Raw genomic sequence first — 20071 nt, forward strand, 5'->3', positions numbered from 1 at the left:
GCTGACTTACAGGCTAGGATGCTTACCATTTCATTACATTAGATGGTCTTGAGCTTCAGATGTCCTGCTATACGGTTAGGTATTAAGTAGCCAATTCTCTTACTGTCCTAACTCAATGAGTCCTCAATCAGACACCTTTTAGTGAGTGGCTGTCTGGTGCTTTTCCTCTTATTGGACACAGCTCATCATCAATGCCCCATGGCACCCTAGGATACTGCGCTGTATAGGAGACGCCACCACTTGGATGAGATATTAAACCGAGGTCTCTGCTTCTGAAAGAACAGGGGTGTTAAAACTCGCCTCCTAGCTTAATTCCACTCTGAATTCGTACAATCACACCTTTCTGAATTTTCCCCTCAATTCCTCACTTCTCTGGCTGTCACGCATCACCAAGGTGGACACTATACAGTGAGCTCCCAAATTAAAACGGGGACAAAAATCATCTTACAGACAAGTGTAAACTGTTATACACGACCAGAATTGCAATAGCACTTCACAGAGCAAGGTCATATTTGCCATAAATCATTCACTGAATTCCAGAAAACACAAGGGGAACAGTTAGTCACACTTCTAAGCACACCTTTAAATTCCAACAAACAGAAATAACATTCTGCTCTTTGGAAGTACAACGGAAGCCGTATTGATGTCTCTAGTGTTTCTGACATGTGCATCAACATCAACATGATTAGCATAAGAAGATGAAGCTGATTTTAAAAAGACAGTCAATCTTCCTATGACTGGGAGTTTTACGTTTTGGGGTTGTTCTGCACTTTTGGATCCTACACCCCTTGTGAAAGAGGAGGAATCCTGAATTCAACCAGAACATTCTCACCAAGCAGCTGGTGCCAAGAAGCTCAGAAATCCAGTCCAGAAAGAGACAGATAAGTACCCACATAATAAATGCTCTAAACCTAAACCCCTCAATCTCCAGACCTCAACTCAATCAAACATTCGCAGTTCAAACACAAGTACAAATCAAAGTTTCTCCAGGACCTAGAACAATTCTGCCTAGAACACTGGACAAACAAAACCCAAACTGCTCTGTAGGCATCTACTACAAGAGGCATCCATGCTAGAAGCAGACTTCCAAAATAACTACAGGGGTGTGAATACATATGACCCACATGTTGTCTAGACTGTATTTATGACAAATATGACTTTGCTCTGTGTAATACTATAAGGATTACTTAAGGACATTTTTTAAATTTTTTTCAGCAGAACATTAAGCAATCTGTAAATCTTTCTCTTATATAATGGATTTGTTCCTATTTCATCTGGGGTAGGAATAAGTCTGAGGAGTATGTAAATGCAAGGAATCATTCGGATTGAAGGGAACTATACTGAAAGTATAAGGATCATCAGACTTGTGCCAAAGCCTGTGCACGATGTTTAAATATTTTCACTGAATTTAAATAGCGATCCAGTTATATAAACTAAAAATCCAGGCTTATGTGAACACTAAAAAAAAAGATCAAATGACAAGGAGATATTAAGCAATGCTTGACAACCAACCCATTATTATGGTACATCTTAGTACCTGAGAGTAAGTCTGCGGTATTTAACAATGTCGAAGCTCTAATACTTGCAGAAGAACAGGAAAAATAAAATAAACCGAACAGAACCAGGTGTTCCATAACAATGGAGTCTTTTGTACTACATTTTGGGGACTTTAAAATATTTCCAAACAAGCATTTATTGTCTTTTAGAGCCTTTAACTTTGAGAATCTCAGTTCATCAATAGGGAAATTCCACTGGAACGACTCACTGCTTCCCTGCAAGTTAAAGGGGAAAATTATGACTATAACATTATTTAAGGTATAGACTTTTTCACGAACGACAAGCTTTATGTTACAAAGAGAAACATACAATTTATAAGCAAATTATCTACATCACTCCCAGAGGTTACACATTCTCTTGGCAAAAAGTATATGAATTGAGTTGTGACCAATCTGATGTTTTCCTTTAGCTATTTATAGTATTTGAAATTGCTGCAAAGTAAATGTTTTTCTTCAAGCCCGGTACAAAATTTTGGAAAAGGGAAGTTAAGTCAGACACAGTGATAGAGCTGTAAGATTTCAAACCTCTGCCACTACATTCAGAAAGAGTAAAGAAAATGTACACAATAGTCTCTTCCATGGAAGACACTGTCATAACCTGTTCAGCTCTGGGCCCAAACCCTGGTTCTGGAGAAGTGCTGTGTTAAGACTTTTGATGAATGTGCTCTCCACTCTGACATTCAAACGATATGCTGAATTTACACTACAGCAGACATTTCCAACAGCATCAGCTTACAGAGCATCAAGCAGTCTCTCTGCAACTTGCTTACCCTTAATTCCAGATTTAACACTAAAGCACTAAACAGGAGATGTATTCAGCCAGAGCAGATACAGTTAAGAATGACTGTGTCGAAAATGCCTCCAATTAGTGTTTTTTCTCCTCAGGTCCGAATGGTTGTGGTTCATAGAACCATCTCGCTGGTATTGATCCAGCTTCAACTCCCACTCAATGTTTTTAAGAAAGAACTTACAGGAAACCTAAAAATATGCTCCAAGCACACACAAAAAAATCAGTCAGCAAAAACTAGAAGACAGTGATCCACCTGGAACAGGATTAAAAACCACTGCTGTAGTCAACTATCAAGGAGTAAAAACATAAATATATATACATACCCTGTATTCATATTAAGCAATAGATATATATATATATTTGTGCAAATATATTCTTTAATATGCAACACATGTAGACTGATAAACTCTGAATGCACCATCTGGAACTAAACTGATATTCAACTATGATGTATTCTGCAACAACAGAAAGCATCTGCAACCTGAAGTGCACCTCTCACAAGGTCTCAGGCCGGAGACGACAATCACTATCCATGGTTGCACCTCAAAGGAAGAAAGCCCATCTAAAGCTCGGAGTACGCTTTTAGGTACAGTACCCTGAAAATAAAAAACATTTCAAATACCTGTACAGGTTAAGTGCTAATCTGGAGAAAGGGCAAAATAAAGCATTATTAAATATGTAGGCCCTGCAACGGTAACAAAGTGATTAAAATTCTTTCTCCAGCACTCTTGCGGCAAGCATTAGAAGGAGATTATGTGAGCAAATTCTATTCCCTTTCTCCATCACAGTAGCCTTGTTGAAAACGTTTATTCCAGCACATCGCGAGACGTACAGATTCATGTTGGTTGAGCTCACTTGACTGTATTATTAAAAAAGGACCCTGTCATGTTTGTGTCAAGGACTTTCCTACCCCCTGAAAAACAAAATCACAGCTGGTTCCAATACACAGACCTTCTGTTTAAGCCTTGAATAAGCTCTTGTATCAAAAAACTGATATAAAGAACAGGGTTTCCTAACTAATCTTATTCAGAAACCAAATCCAAAACAGATAAAACAGTTAAAAGCAGTGCAATATTTTACCCAACACTCCGAGTAGACATCAGGGTAAAACACTGCTGTCTCGTTGCCGAAGAAATGCTCTTCAGCATGGTAGAGAGAAATCTAAAAGACTTTGCCAGAATGAACTGGAAAAGATCCAGAGCCTGAACTACAGTCCTACAAAGGAGCTTCGTAAGAGGAGCTTCATGGAACGGAAAGTCGAAGACCAAATAAGGGTCACACCGTCACTGGATGCCAGTACTGGAGGACTCCGCTACTAGATAGCCATGTAGTTGAAACGCAATTCTGAATCACCAACTGCAAAAAGTCCATGGATAATAGAATCGGGAACATCTTCCTGGTACAGTAATTTTACCCTGTTACAGCAATAAAGTGGATATGACCTACCCAGGAAAAGAAGCAAAACATATTGGGCACCATTAGCTTTCCCCTAATGCCTTCATAGAAAACCTTACACTTCTGTGTCGACAGGATGAGAAAAATGATTGCTTAAACACAGTAACTCCGCTACAGAGTGAGTACACACAACATACAACACTGAGGCCTGGCATTCTGGCAAGTGTGCATTCACGCGCCACCGCGGCACACGGCACCACACATAAAGGCACAAGATTCAAACGCACAACCGTCACTTCCTGCTCAGGCCTGCGTTTCTTCAGCAGTTGTCAGGGGGGCAAATGATGAAAGCGACCTTCAGGATGCAGTTCCTATGTGCGGGTCTCACAGAAACCACGTAGGCTCCTGCCTGTGCTGCCTTAAATTATTTACTGGAGACTGCCAGGCCATCAAATCCAACACTGATACAGTACAGGCATACTCAGCCCAGTGGACTGCTCCATAATCAGCAGTGAAACAAGAAGCAGAGGAAAATATGGAAACTAAGGGGGTGTACATGCAGAACTGTAAACAGGAGGTGGTTGTTTTTGTTTTTTTTTTTACTCTAAGGGCTGTGGGAGTCTGGAACAAGCTACCCAGCCACCTCATCGAGAAACAGCAGGAGGAGATCCTGGCATAAATCAGCGACCAATACAAAACATGCCAGGCAGGCCAAATGGCCTCCTCTCGACACAATTTTTATTACGTCCTTATGTTATTGTGACTTGATGGCTGTTAACCATTTAGGGGTTCTGCTGCCAGTTAAACCTGAGCCTCCGTGGTGCTCATCCCTGGCATCAGGGAAAGCGATACAGACTGGCAGGCACCCCATACCAGTCAAGGCACTATCAGACTCCAAATTACAGTAAGACTTTCTGCAGTACATAAGACTCAAAACGGATCTTTCAAATGCAAAAAGCAGCTTTTAAGGTACTGGCTAAGGATGCAATTAAAAGATATCTATACACAGATTTAGTGAAGCATGGGTGATTAGCAGTAGATGAAAAAATTGGTCCTTTTCTAGCCTTATTTTACTCAAAGCAAAACTTTACTAATTTATCTACAAAACTATCCTGCATTCCTAAACTCAATTTGTGTGCAATATAGCTACGCCTTATACATATAGCAGTTAAGCTACATGTGAATCCCATTGCTTCTGCTTCACTTAGGATAGTGAGAGATATATAGGAAAAAAAAATTCAAAGGAGTAAAAAGTGTTCAGAATTTACTGTTTAGTTTAAGCATTTAGCTGTTCACTAGGTTTTCGAAGGGCTACACCAACTAAAATGTCAACCATGCAACCGCATACGAAGCAATAACATAAACTATACACAACCTCAAATTTTCAGACAGGCCTGAGCAAGTTATTCCGAATTTAGAATCAAAGCACTGAAAATCAGAACCCTGACAGATTTCTAAACAGTGAATTAGAGCATTGTAATCTTGATCGGCTGAGGGGAAAAAAAAAAGACGGGTTCTTAAGGACAAAACTAGGTACAGGCGCATAACCAGTTAAAATTTCAGCTCGAGCACAGATGCGCATTTCTGAAGAGGCAGCAGCAGAACTGCACCACAGAGCTTCCAGCTGGAAACTGACTCTCAAGGACTGATGCCGTTTGCACGCACCCCCATCCTCACCTGCTGTAAAGCAAAACCGGCTGTTACTATATGCAGCCGAACACCCCACTGTACCCAAACGGGGGCTCTCACTGAGGAATCTTACCTGTCGTCTTCGCCATCCACTACGTGCGTGGCGAGGGGCAGGGTCTTCAGGGGTAATAGGGTGGCCGAGGCCGCTAAGGCATTGATACCCCCGCTTGGATCGTGCGCCAGGGAGGTGCCGGCCTCAGAGGCACACTCCCCAGCTGCCAGCTTGGGTAGAGAGAGCAGGGACTGCTCCTGGAAGAGAAAGCGACGGGCATCTTCCAGCTGCGCGGCGGTCAGAGGTGGCAGGTTTGGGTACTGGGAAGTAGCGGGCGGCAGAGCTCCCTGCCCTACGGGAAGGCCAACGCCGGCGGGCATTACGGGGGCCTGGCTCAGGCTGGCTAGCACACTGCCGTTCTGGACAGGCTGGGCGGCGCTCTGGGCCATGCTGGGCTGAGGGAGGCTGGGAGGCACGTTAGCGGCGACCTGGCTCACGGCAATCCCAGCAGGCTGCTGGCCGGCCAGCCCCGGAGCCAGAGATGGCGGCTGCTGTTGCTGCTGCTGCTGCTGCTGCTCGACCGACAGCTGGGTCTGGGGCTGCAGCAGTCCCGGTGGCTGCGGATGGGCCTTCGCCAGCTGCTGCGCCAGGCCCGACACGCCGGCGGGCAACACCTGCGGCAGAATGCCGCCCTGGGCGGTCTGGGCCATCTGGGGCGGCGACGGCGTCGACTGCTGCAGGATTCCCTGCAAGGGAGGCTGGCCGACCGCAGCGGGGACGGTGCCGCCACTGCCGCCTCCCCCCGGCTGCTGCTGCCCCGCCGCCATCATCTGACTGTTCCCGGTCACCGCCGGAGGGGGCATCGCACCCGAAATGTGAGGAAGAGGAGGCATCGGAGGCTGCTGCTGCTGCTGCTGCTGCGGCCCAGGCGGCACGGGAGTCTGGAGGAGGGGCTGGTGGGGCACGAAGTCGGGTGGCAGGCCGGCTCCTTGACTCACGGGCATGGAATGCGCCGGGGGCATCTGGGTAGGAGCTGCCGAGGGCTGCGGCGCAGGGAATCCCATCTGCTGCGGAGCTACGCCCGCAGGGGCAGGCTGGCCAGCCTTCTGAGAATATGGCAACTGCTGCTGGGGGAGGGCGGCCCCAGGATGTCCCACGGAGCCCTGCATGGGGCCGATCGGGGCCTGCTGCTGAATGGCGCCGATGCTGACGGGGATGGAGGGGGCCCCGCTCGTCTTCAGGAGCGAGTGCACCACGTCTTGGGCGTGCACGTGAGCCTGAGCCAGCTGCGGCTGAGATCCGCTCTGGGGCAGGCCCGGCAGGGAACACTGCATCCCTTGAGGGCCGCTGTAGTCGGCGGGCTGAGGAGGCTGCTGCTGAAAGGCCTGCAGCACGCAGGGGGCTCCCACCTCCCCGCTGCCCACGCTCTCGGTGTAGTGGCTCAGCGTGCTGACCGTGCTGCTGACCGAGCTGCCACTGGTGCTCTCCCGCTCAGACCCCGCCGCGCTCTCGGGTGCCGTCTGCCGCAGGCTCTCCACCAGCCTGTGGCCCGGGGGGCCGTCGGAGGGAGGGGCCGTGGGAGCCGCGGCCTCCTTGTCGTAATACTCCGTGCAAGTCCACCGTCCCTTCCTGAAGGGCTCGGAGCTGGAGTCCAGCTTCACCACGCGGAAGCGGGAGCTGGCGGCGGCGGGCGGCGCCGCCTGCGTCTGCTGGGGTTGGCCCTGGGGGGCCGCGGCCTGAACCAGGGCTGCCAGGCCGCTCGGGCCGCCCCCTGCGGCGCCGGCCATCGCGCTTGAAGCCGGCGCGGCCCCCATCGCGACACCGGCGCCGCCTGGTGGCTGCATCACACCGACGTTTTGCCCGCTGGCATTCAAGCTCATCAGCCCGGGCGGAAGGCCACTGCTGCTGCCACACGTGCCCGCGACTCCGGAGCCCCCCAGGCCCGGCACGCCGGCGGAGCTCCCGACTCCCGCGCCGGCACCGCTGGCGATGCTGCCCAGAGGACTCATCCCGACGGCGGTGGCGGCCGGAGCAGGGAGCATGCCGGTGGCAGCGCCCGGGCCGCCCGTGGGCAAGGGATGGGGCAGGACGATGGAGGCGTTCTCGAGAGCCGCTCCAGCGCCGACGGGCAGCTTCTGGGCCGAGCCGAGCAGAGGCGTGGCGGCGGCCGTGACAGAGGGGCCGACCGCCGCCGCGGCAGGAAGAGGGCCCCCAGCCCCTGGGGTGGACAGGGCGGATGGCAGGGCTCCTGGGGGGGTGGCGGCGGCGGCGTGAGGGTGGTGATGCTGTTGGCCGTGTTGATGGGTGCCGGGCTGATGGTGATGGTGCGTCCCGTTCACCATGGCTACGTGCTGCTGCTGCTGCTGCTGCTGCTGCTGCTGGGAAAGGAGCTGGTGGTGCGGCGGGGCGCTGGGGAGGTGAGGCTGGTTGGGCGAGACGGCCCCAGGGGTCTCGGCCTCGTGGAAGTTGTTCAGCGTCTCCTCCGACGAGCTCCTCTCGGGACCCCCCAGGTCCGTGGCCCGCGAGAGGGACACGTCCAGGATCTCCGAGGACGACAAGTCCTCCGTGTGCGACTCATCCAGGTCATCGTAGCTCTCGGTGTCCTCTGCAATGCTATTGTTGGTGCTGACGGAGATCTGGGCCGGCGTGACGCTGGTGATCTGGAAGCCACTTTTCTTTTTCATCTGCGCCCCGGCCGACTGGAGAGGCTGAGCCTGCAGCTGGGACTGGGACAGGAGATTAAGGCTCTGGGGAGGATGCTGGGGCACCGGGGAGGAAGACCCAGCCGGGGGTGGAGGCTGTATTAACAAGGGCGATTGGTAATCATCAGGCGGAATGACATTATTGCTAATGCTGGAACCTGCTGCCGCTGCCAAAGCCGAGATATTGCCGCTGCCGGTGCTACTGCCTCTTCTTGGAAATATTGCCGGGTGCGCCATCTTCCTAGTGCTAGCAGAATCTCCTGCAGATTCCGGATGATGCATTTTGTAAAATTCCAGGGGTAGTTCCTTTCAGTGTTGTAAATACAGGTAGCAAGTACGTGTGTGTATACGTACTGAACAGGCGGTAGGTTTTACAACGCAAAATAATGAAACCGAAGAAATGCCCAAACCGTTTCTAATGTAAATTCAAGCCGCCGCCATTCAACTTTTTTTTCCTTATTTAAATATTTCCCCTGCGAGATATACTGCTAAACAAAGTCGGCGGTGCGCCCTCAACGTTATATTATCCAGACGCGGTAGGCTGTGAACGTTGTTAGGCGCAGTTCAACATCTCTCAGCCTTTTCAGATATGTGCGTATTTATATTCTTAATTTCAATCCGTATGGCAATGAGAAAATAATGTATATCTACCAATAGTGCACCATGAAATCACCTCCATCACTGCCCTTTTAAAAAAAAAATGAAACGAAACAGTCCGCAGCCGGTGCAAAAATGTGCTGGACAGAGGTTTCCCTTTTTGTCTGTCACGGCAGTTGTTTAATCCATGCTTTCATCTTTCTGTTTTTATCCAATGATTGCTGTATCACCCCTCACTCACCGATTCTCTTCACCAGCAGCCCTCTTGCACTGTTTCTCTCTCGACTATGACGAGACTAAGGGGGAGGAGGGCTTGCTAACATGGCGAAGACGCATGCGCAGTGCAGCCGCACAGCAGCCAGACATAAAGCCAGTCTGGGAGAGGCGGAGGGGAGGGGGGAAGCGGTAGAGCGAACAAAAAAAGAGCTTCGGGCAGTTGACCCGGAAAGTACCGAGAGCCAGTGACGGCAACTGTCGAACAAAAACGAGGCTCCAACGAAAGGTGCCGAATGTACACAGCATTGTTCGACACAGATTCTGAAAGCTTTATACCGTGTGTTGAGAAATTAAAGGTGGGTGTGTTAGGACGAGAAAGGGTGAGGGACAAGGTGATGGGGACAGATAGTTAAAAGAAATGCAGACTGTGTCGGACGTTTATTCACTGGAAATCAAAAGGGCACAGTAGGACAATCAAACGGCGAAATTAACCATATCTCTTTACGACTGCATGGGCGTTGTCCTCACTCGCATCATCAACGTCTCTTAATTTCACGTTGGAGCCCCCCCTCCCTGTATGCAGACACCAGTGCTGTCTTACTGGGTTCTGTACTGTAATGTGCATCTGTGGGCAAGTCTTAAAGATGCGTCGTTCGGATTAAAGATACATTTCATTAATTGAATGTTTTATTTAAAATATGCTGTATCCGGCTAAACTGAGGAAAAAGATAGGGATTTTTTTTCCTGAATGAGGAGAACTTTCGAAAATGACGACGCAGATTTCTGGCATTTAGAACAAATGTCAGTACTCATTGTTTACAGTTAATGGCAATCTTGCAAGGCGAGGGATACTACTGTCACAAGCACTTAGAAGACGGTAAACAATGAGCACAGGTCAAATACAAAGTCTGTTTCTATTGTTATACAAGCAAGGTTACAATACACATCATTCTTAAAAACTGAATAATGTATCTCTAGAGATTTTTAGTTCGGGTCATTCACCCAGCCCATTCCTGGCTAATAACTCGAGAGAAAAAAGTTTTTTTTTTCTACAAAGATTAATTCAATTTCCTAATGTGTATAAGAGCAGTATTTATAAATATCACATTAAAATATGTAAAATGATGTGTTTTCATTCTTAGCAAAGCAGATGAATAAATAGTAGATACATGAGACTCTTCATCTTGTGTGATAGAATAATTTGATTTCAACATTGTTACCAATATTCTCTCTTCCTTCCTTCAATTGTCAGAGTAGAAGTGTTTCTCCTGCTAGGGTCCCTGTTGTTGATTTAATTTTAAATGCACAATTTCCTGAAGCCTTGCAGCACTGCTCCCCCCCAGAAAAAATAATTACTTGACAAAACTTAACCAGGACAGATTTTTTTAAATTTCCTAGTCTATTAAAGCTATAACCTATTATGTATGTCAGTCCCACTAGAAAATACCATTTTTTTCTATTTGAAATTAACAGTACAACGACTGATGGATTTCTATAGTGTTTCTTCCAGAAAGATCCCATAGCATTTTGTACATACTGTAGGAGGGGACCTACTTCATCCACCACTGAAGTGCTGCACCCACCTAGGACAGACATGTCATCCATTGTGCACCTAGTAGCCCCATTACCACAGGTTAGGTTGAGATATGAGAAATTGCTTCTCTAACTGAATTAATGAGGGTCTTTAGGTAGATCTGCCAGGGCACCAGAATTATCCCCCCCACTTTTGCCCACAGTGCCCATGAGATCTTTAATTACCAAGCAATCGGGGCTTCAGGTTAATGTGTGGTCTCAAGTACGGGACCTCCTGCAGCAGAGTGTCTCTGGTCACTGGTGCATTGATCATTTCTGAAACTCTGAAACGACTCGATTTTCCCTGGAGGTTTCCCATCCCAGTACTGATGTGTTCCAGCCTTGCTTAGCTTCTCAGACCTGTCAACCAGAATGCTTTAGTTCTTTCTCAAGCAGTGCTGGAGAGTTTGTGATGTGAGTAGAAGCTACAACTCCACAGATGACCTGGATACCTCCGAAGATCAATGCTGCCTGGTACTTTGGTCCTCTTAAAACAACAGAATATATATTTAGAACAAATTTGAACTGCACCATTGTGTCCTATCCAATACGACTGTATTATTTTCTAAGAATTAGTTTAAAGTTCAAGTTATTTCTCAGCTGCCCTCACACTTGAAGAAGGCTCCACAGCTGAAATGTTGTGTTTCTTTTCTTTACTTTTCAGCATGGACTGAAACTTTACCTGTTCTTGTATTTCAGTTAGGACATTCAAGTCTCAGTTTCCACTATATTAATGGGAGTAAGCTGTTAACTTATTTTGCACTCTGACACTAAGAGAAATGTATTATTAAAAGCACATTTAAAACAAGCAAATAATGAAATTCACCTCAGTGTGTGCCGACATCATTACTAAATTGCTTTTTTTTCAATTTTATCAATATTATCATATTATTTTAAATTTCCAGCTTTGTGGTAAAATCTAGAGTAAGTAGAGACCATATGTTTTTAGAGAAATGTTGTGCGCAGTGCCATGGGCCCGACAGTGAAGAAGAGTAATTGTGTCGGCCTTGTGTCTGTATTCTGCGCCACTGTTTGCTTAACTAATACAGTGGGGCATTCTCTTTTTCCTGCTGCTTCTGCAGTACCTGTTCTGTGGACACCTAGGGAACCCCACTTTCCAGAGCTTTCGCTTTTATTGTTGCTATTGTGACATGACATGGAAGCCGGGGTCACTGAGTGGGTTTCATATGATCACCGAATGAGCTGTCAAAACAGGTAAACAAGGCTCTCAGACGGTGATAAAAAGGATATAGCTTCGCTGTACTACTCAGCTGTTGCCATTCAAAACACAAAAAATAGCATGATCTAATTGTGGTACTTTCAGAGTCACTCCAATTTTAAGTTTACTTTCATCTCAGTATTTGTTAGGAGTATTAATGCTTACCTTTATTGCTGTTGATTGCCGTTTTATCTTTGTTTTCAGACTGAAGACCAAAAAAAAAAACAGATACATCTAAAACAAACACATCCTCGCTGGTGCTTCTTGAGAAAACAGTGTGGCCAAATCCGCACTTGAGTGTGACACAGAAGTACAGTACAGAAGGTTGATATGATAAGGACAGACAGTGACTGCCACTTAGTCCTCCAGGACTTGCAAGTCTTGCTGGGTGAATGAGCCTCTCATTAATATTGTATGAAACTGGCCGCACAGCCTTGCAACACTGCTGGGCACCGCTACCACTCTGTCTCCCATTTGATTAGGGGAGCAGAGCTGCGTTACTTCTTGAAAAATCTTTAAATCGCTGGAAATTTTGTGAAAGATCCAAATTCGATCTTAGATACATTCCTCTTAATTGGCATGCAGACAATCTTAACTGCGTGTTTGCTGTCTGTGGTTTGTCCCACTGCAGGGCAAAGTCACCCAGTGCTGGTGGCTGATGTCCCATGGCCAGGCTACTCTGAGTTACCCCAGAGCACAGGCTTCTTTAACCGCTGGCTGTCATCCTGGCTAGGGAGAAAGAGGAGGCTTTCCAAAGGGATCAAAGAGAGGTGAGTTCTTCCAAGGAGCAGAAAGTGGTGGTTATGAGGCCGTTTATTTTTAAGAATTTGAGAACTGAAAACGGCTCATCTCCTGGCCAGGAAAATCTCTGTAATAATAATAGATTTTGTTATAGCACCTTTAGAAGTGATTTCTCAAAATGCTTGACAGGAAAAAAGCACACAATGAGAGGAGGCAGCAGAATTACACAATAACAGTAAGCGTTTTTGAAATGAATGAGATGTTTTCCACCTTGAGAAAAATACTTGTTAATAAATAATATTAATATTACTAATAATAGTAAAAGTAATATCAAGTAAAGTTATACTTGCTACTCATCTTTCTAGTTGCATACATACAGTAAGCAAGAATTGTTCCTACATTTAGGGGTCACTATCATAACATAGCTTCTTCAACAACATTTTTACATTAGATCTTTTAGGTTTTTATTCTTCTGACTTTGAAGTCTGTTGCAAACGTTATCCTTGTGTGATGAATTTGGATAAAGTGATTTACAGGCTTGTATACTGCACACTATTATACAGTCAAGCAAAGGCACACATAGCTAAAAGCAGTTTAGCTAGTAAACACTAGCCAGCAGTTATATCACCTTGCAACTCTCAACTGGCAACCCACTGAAGCTCAGCAGGTGTGAGCCTGGTTAGTACTTGATGGAAGACGTCCTGGGAAAGCTAAGGTTGCTGCTGGAAGTGGTGTTAGTGAGGCCAGTAGGGGGTGCTCACCCTGTGGTGTGGGTCCCAATGCCTTGGTATAGTGATGGGGTTATTATGCTGTAGAAAAGGTGCCGTCCTTTGGATGACATGTAAAACCGAGGTTCTGATTCTCTGTGATCATTAAAAATCGCAGGGTGTTTCTCTAAAAGAGTAGGGGTGCTACTCCAGTGTCCTGGCCATATTTGTCTCTGCCATACCAATCATGGCCTCCTAATAATCCCCATCTACAAATTGTCTTCATTACTTCATGTTCTCCTCCCTGCAGATGTGTGGTGAGTGTATTGGTGCACTTTGGCTGCCATTGCATCATCTACAGTAGATGGGTGCAATACACTGGTGGTGGTGGAGAGGAGTCCACAATACTTGTAAAGCACTTTGAGTGGAGTGTCCAGAAAGGCACTATGTAAGTGTAAGCAATTATTGTTCTTTAAAACACAGAAAAAACAACATAATTTTCTATAATTTCAGATGGCTGTGCTGGAAGATAATCAATAAATTAAACATTGAGCTTTATAAAAAAGAATATACTATTCCATAACGTTTATAAAGTAGAAACTGACCAGTACAAATTTCCTAATTTGACACGAATGTTTGGGAAACTAAACATATTTCGCATGAAACCTATTCACTGCTAGTCATGAACAATTATCATGATGGAAAACCATCACTTGATAATTGTAGAATCTAGAACATGTAGTGTAGTGTTGAAAAATGCTATTTAATTCAAGGTTTATTGTCCCATTGGGGACATGTGTTTATACAGTCTATATACCAGTGTACCTACTATATATAGCAAAAATGTCACAAATGCATAACAGTAAATAAATAAGCTAAACAGTGAAAAATGACAGAAAAACAGCAAAATGACTTATTTATCAAAAATCTCTATGTAAATTATAAATGATAAACAGACGAACAGTCACCACAGATACCACAATTAGCTCCCAGTGGGCAAGATGTTTAAGAAAATAAAAAAGAACTGTTGGATCATCCTGCCAAATTTGCAATAAGTGCAAATGATTTGACAATAATTGAGGAAAAAATGGTCACGACTATTTAAACATTTCCATATCAAAACCAAGGATGTTCATAGGTAAAAAGTGAGCAAAGTGATTAGAGTTTTCCTTTGAATACTTGAAGAAGCTTGATATGCTTGGATGTTCTCCAACCACATTTTATGGACACATATTAAGGTTGATTTCCACCTTTTCCATCTCATTTCAGCACTTAGAAGCTAAACAAGGCTGGAGTTGTTTAGAATAGTTCAAGTAGGTAGCTGCGTCAGCATGCGTAGGCTGCAAAGGAACAAGTAAAGGTTTATTCCATGCTTAAAAGAGAAGAAAGGAAACACAACGTTTCAGCTGTGGAAGGCTCAACAGCCAAAACGTTGTGTTTCCTTTCTTCTCTTTCCAGCGTGGAATAAACCTTTACTTGTTCCTGTGGATTTGGTTAGAACTAGGATGGGAGACTAATTGAAGGAAAATTGCCACACCAATTCCTCTGTGTGGTGACAGGGTACACTGTGCTGCATTAGGTACCATCCTTCTAAAGAGACATTATACCAGGGTCCTAACTAATAGGTCAAGATCTGAAGGTACTGTTGGTCAGTATAGGTAGGTGTGTCAGATCCAAGGTCATGGCTCTGAGCTTCCACACACTGGTCTTGGGGTGGTGCGGTGGCTCTGTGGCTAAGGATCTGCGCCTGTGACTGGAAGGTTGCTGGTTTGTATCCCGTGTCCAGCAGAAAAATCCCACTCCATTGGGCCCCTGAGCAAGGCCCTTAACCCCAACTGCTCTGGGGGCGCCGTATAAATGGCTGACCCTATGCTCTGACCCCAAGCTTCTCTCCCTGATTCTGTGTTTCATGGAGAGCAAGTTTGGATATGTGAAAATCAAATTAATACAAGAAATTGTATATGGCCAATAAAGTGATTCTTTTAAAAAAGATCTCCCGTAACTCAACTACAGGATCAATTTCTCACTGCCTGACCTCATCTGGTGGCTGCATGTCACCCAGGTTGGTGTTGCACTTCAGGGGATCATGATGTGGGCCTTGAAGTGGATCATGAAATGGAAACTGAAATAAATGCTAACTGAACAGACATTCAGTGTATTCTGGCAGCATGATAAACCTAACCATTCTATGAATTCCAGAAAGAAGGCACATTTAAACTATGGATTGTGCGTCTCAGAAGCCCAGACCTGAATCCTATAGAATCAGTGTGGTTTGATTTGACGGCAGCTGTTCCACAAATTAAGTCAACATCAATTGCAGAACTTCAAACTGGAGCAGAAGATTGAACATGTTTCTTGAGAAACGTGCCAGGATTTGGTTTCAAAATCCAGAACAGGACTGCAAATCATAAAGGATGCAAAATTCAGCACCAGAAACGCTAAAGTAAGGGTTTCCAAATACATTTGTCAAATTGTTAAATTTACTTCTATATGCTCATGTTTGTATTCTGTGAATGTGTATTTATATTTTGTTTGATTGTAAAGATAAATCTCTTATGTAATTTACATCCATCAATTGCCTAAGTGGAATTTTAGATAAATCATTTTGCATGATTTGTATAATCTGTCCTTTTAACTGCTCAACTTCTCTGGATTGACTATAGGTACAGTTAGATTGATTTTATTACAGTTAAAAATGGCAAGTCCATGGGTGTTCTATTTGCAAATTACTACATGTTCGGTGACATTTTATAGTTATTCCTGTGTAGGTAATTAAGGGCTACTCTTATATTTGCTTAATTAAATGTTAAGGGCTCCAGAAGTCTTGAATAAGCAGGTGTGCCATGCTAATCAATATTAAATGAAAGCATGCTGCCACACGGTAATTAACATGTGCCCTTTGTCCCTGGGAGTCTTTGGCCAGGCTAGGCAGACAGACTGTACCCATCCATACAAATGACGCTGTGTGAGAGCCAGCGAGAGCTGATTGCAATGTAAGCGTCTGGTGCTGTCAGCAGCTTTAAATCACACTGGCACTCGACAACAACAAGCACAGAGCGCTATTGTGTTCGGGAACAATAATGTTAAATTTATACACTAAAGCCTGCTTTCATTTTGTAAACACTTTCAAACGGACGTTTAATGAACAGAAAAAAAATGTTATGATTGTTTCATTTTTTTTACAGATACTTCCAGTTGTCCACGGCTTGGTCTGTGTTCATTTTTTCCCCGTCCTGAGGATCAGTCACGGTGTTTATAAGATCTGCGTTTAAAAACATCAATCTGGAAACGTCTTGGCGAATCTACGTAAGGCATGGTTTCAAAATTTAATGAAGTGATTGAAATAAGCATAATCAATTTGAAACAAACCAGTTATGAGCCTAGTGTTTTCTTCACTTCTGGTTTAGCTGTTAATGGCTTTTGTGCTCAGCTAACAGTCTGGGGATATGAAAAAATAGAAAAGAATCAGGAATCTTTTTGACACCTTGTTTATTATTGAGTTTTGTGATTGCATGAGACAGTTGTATACAAAATGGAAAAAAAAATTGTCGTCACAGAAGCTCATCATTACCCAAGACTGGTTAACTAGGGCTGTTGACACAGTGCAGTTTCATAAGAACCCAAAACAACTTTTTTGGAAGCATTACATTGCGGGAGAAAATAGGAAGAGAGTAATATAGAACTCTTCCATTCAGGATTGTGTCATCTGTAAGGCTCATTTTGCTAGAGCTGTATAATGTATTTTTCTTTAAATTGAAGAATCCTTGTAACGTCTGCCTGGAATTTAGTACCAGAGCACTATATACAATCCATTATGGTGTATCCCCCAGGATATGATTATTTTATTCTCTCAATTCCGCTTATATTATACAATTTAAAGCTTTAACTTAGGAAGAGCCAAAGTCAATAAATCATATTAATGTAAATCTAAGAACTAATTAAATACGAGTTGTGTCCATCCACCCATCTGTAAATGGATAAAATTGAAATGTCTGCAGAGCCACTGCAAAAGCCTTTTGCTGAGAATATGTTAATGTGGAGACAAGCCTAAGGTCTGTACAGGATTGTGCTAATCAGGCTAAAATTTGATAAGCTAAACAAAATAAAAAAAAAACACTGAGATGGGTAATGTTAATCAAATAAAAATATTGTTGCCAAAGCTCTTATAAACCTCTGAGGTATACATAAACATGCCAGGAATCAAAATAGGATTTAGACAGATTGAGGTGGAATGCTCAGTAATACCAATTAGCTTGAAATCTACTGTATATCTGTGCTTGAGAACACCAGGACCTTGAGGGAAGAAGTTTTGTCTAAGGCTTTATTTCCATTTTGAAAGACTACTATTTTGCCCTTCTTAAGATATCATTTTCTAGAAGAGTGAAGAATCTTGCTGTTATTACAACATCACAGTTTTAGGCTTCCAGTATGTGTTTTGTAGTGTGCTCTACTTGCTCATTTAGCCATGATGACAATTCGATGTCACTCTGAATATAGAAGGCTCTGTCTGGACTGTATCTCATGTGTCTGGATCTACACAAATAGATTCAGAAAAACAATAGAAACTTAACCTTCATAACAGGAAGTCCTGATGTGCCATTTATTGCTCTCATTAACGTTTTTGTTTGCTTCATTTTAATTAAATTTGGTTCTGAGGCAAATGAACAGAATCCTCAAGCTGTGTGGTGAAGGCGTGCACACTCCAGCCAGTGTCACATTCTGTAACAGCTCATTTCATTGAATTCTTGACTAATTTTGATTAAATTTGTTCAGAAGCATTTTTCCTGGAATATTTTAATAGCAGACTGTGTTGTCATCCAAGCAGAAACAGCAGTGGATCATTGCACAAAACAATTTAAAGGATAATGACAGATAAAGAATATCAGAGAACTAAAAAGTATCACACTTTTAAACATCTCTCCTCTATACCATATTCACAACATTGACTTTCTCATAAGCATATTTGTCAGTCAAACTTTGGAGACCCCAGGACTTCAATTCAACAGTTTGTTGGTTGTTATAACTCATTGGCTTCCTAGGAACCCACAGTTCAGCAGATTTAATATTAAAGACCTTATACTGCTTCCAAACACGTTAAAGTCAGCATGATGAGTAACTGTGACTGATAATGGGTGTATCATGGATTTACCAGGTAAGGTTAAAAAATACAAAAGACTTCCAGAAACTTTTTTTCTTTTGAATGCGTTTATCTGGAAAAAAACAATTCACTTTGGATAAGCAGCAACTTAACAGTAATTCCAGTAATTTGTCAGTGAGGCAATAAAGCCAATGTCCTTTAACCACTACCCCTCACCCTCCAGAAAAAATGACAAGCTGAACATGTTTATACTTAAAGGGATCCAAAGCACTGTAGTTATGGAAACCAGATTTCATACACGTTATGCCTCATGGGGTTTCAATATTCCCACCTAAGCCTGAGGTTAGGACTTGCTTTGGATTTTGAAAGGTTGTGACAGGGTAAACTTTTCATCATGCGAACTGTAAAGAAATACGTAGAACTTCAAGTTCTTTGTGTCCTGGGGAAAGGAAAGGGATTACATCACTGTCCATTTAAAAAACGTTGTTCTAACTTTTACCTTAGACCTTAAAAATATAAGCAGTTTACCTTGACATAGGAAAATTCCACTAGTGTTATATCAACATTTCATCATGGTTGTACACAAAATAAAATGATCCAAAGTGTGCAAACATTATCCTGTTATGAAAAAGTTTTACAATTATTGGAAAGATCTGAGACTTCATCTTCTTCGACAGCTCCTAGTAAAAATGTAAAAAAAGTAAAGCAAAACATTGATACATTTATTTGCCATTTTCTCTGTATTATGTACAGTATATGACTCATTTATTTTCTCATCCTTCTGTCTCATATTTAAGGGGAAGATGTATAACAATTATACAGTTTACATTGGGTAATGAAAACTATTCATTAATCGTTTCTTTAGTACCATTCACACATGGGAGTCATGCAGTTAGAGAATTCACTGTTGTATCTGATAGAAGCCCCCGTTGAAGAATTTAAAGAGGGGAACTACGTCAGGGTGCCAGCTGTAAACAAAGACTAAGTTAAAAAGCTTACTAATGCATCTTCCACCATTCTTGCTTTCCTGGATATATGTTTATCTGTACAGTATTACAAACCTACAATTATCTCCTTTACTGTTCCTTAAATCCCAAAGAGCTTCCTTTTTCACAGCTCCAAAGACTTTGTAGTTAATGTAGCGATGAGGCTGACTTTCATAACCATGCCCTCAGTACGGTCTGCCTCATCCAAGTCAAACACTGCCCTCTCGTCTCAGCTGAACCCCATCCTGTTTGCCCTTTCTATTGAAGAACAGCTTGAGGAGAGTATCACATAGTTATTCCTATTCCTCATGTTTTAAATATAACCTCTCTAAAACAAGACAGGAAACTGCTCTTACTTTTTTTCTTCAGCTTCTCTTTTTCTCACATCTAAAATTCACTTCTTGTAACTTACGTCCACCCGAACACCCAGGCTCCCGTCATTTCGCTCTAGTTTGCTAGAAGTGGACTCATCCACTGCAGACCTTGAGCTGTTATACCTTGTGTGAGGTACTTTACACCAGTTAATAATAATAATAATTGCTTATACTTATATAGCGCTTTTTCTGGACACTCCACTCAAAGCGCTTTACAGGTAATGGGGACTCCCCTCCACCACCACCAATGTGCAGCATCCACCTGGAAGATGCGACGGCAGCCATAGTGCACCAGAACGCTCACCGCACATCAGCTATCAGTGGGGAGGAGAGCAGAGTAATGAAGCCAATTCATAGAGGGGGATTGTTAGGAGGCCATGATTGATAAAGGCCGATGGGAAATTTGGCCAGGACGCCGGGGTACACCCCTACTCTTT

The 20071-nt window shown here is 43.8% G+C and overlaps 1 protein-coding gene across 1 annotated transcript in view; it reads right to left on the minus strand.

Annotated features, from left to right (window-relative positions):
* The window catches only part of tsc22d1 (TSC22 domain family, member 1), a 71312-nt gene extending 62289 nt beyond the window's left edge, over positions 1 to 9023 (minus strand). The window contains exon 1 of the mRNA XM_088602690.1: positions 5504 to 9023. Coding sequence (XP_088458816.1) covers positions 5504 to 8406 — 2903 coding nt within the window. The 5' untranslated portion in view covers positions 8407 to 9023. The remainder of the gene's footprint in view (positions 1 to 5503) is intronic.
* Between the last annotated feature and the right edge of the window lie 11048 nt (positions 9024 to 20071).

This window comes from Lepisosteus platostomus, chromosome 2 (genome assembly GCF_059453375.1).
Source record: "Lepisosteus platostomus isolate fLepPlt1 chromosome 2, fLepPlt1.hap1, whole genome shotgun sequence".
NCBI lineage: Eukaryota > Metazoa > Chordata > Actinopteri > Semionotiformes > Lepisosteidae > Lepisosteus > Lepisosteus platostomus.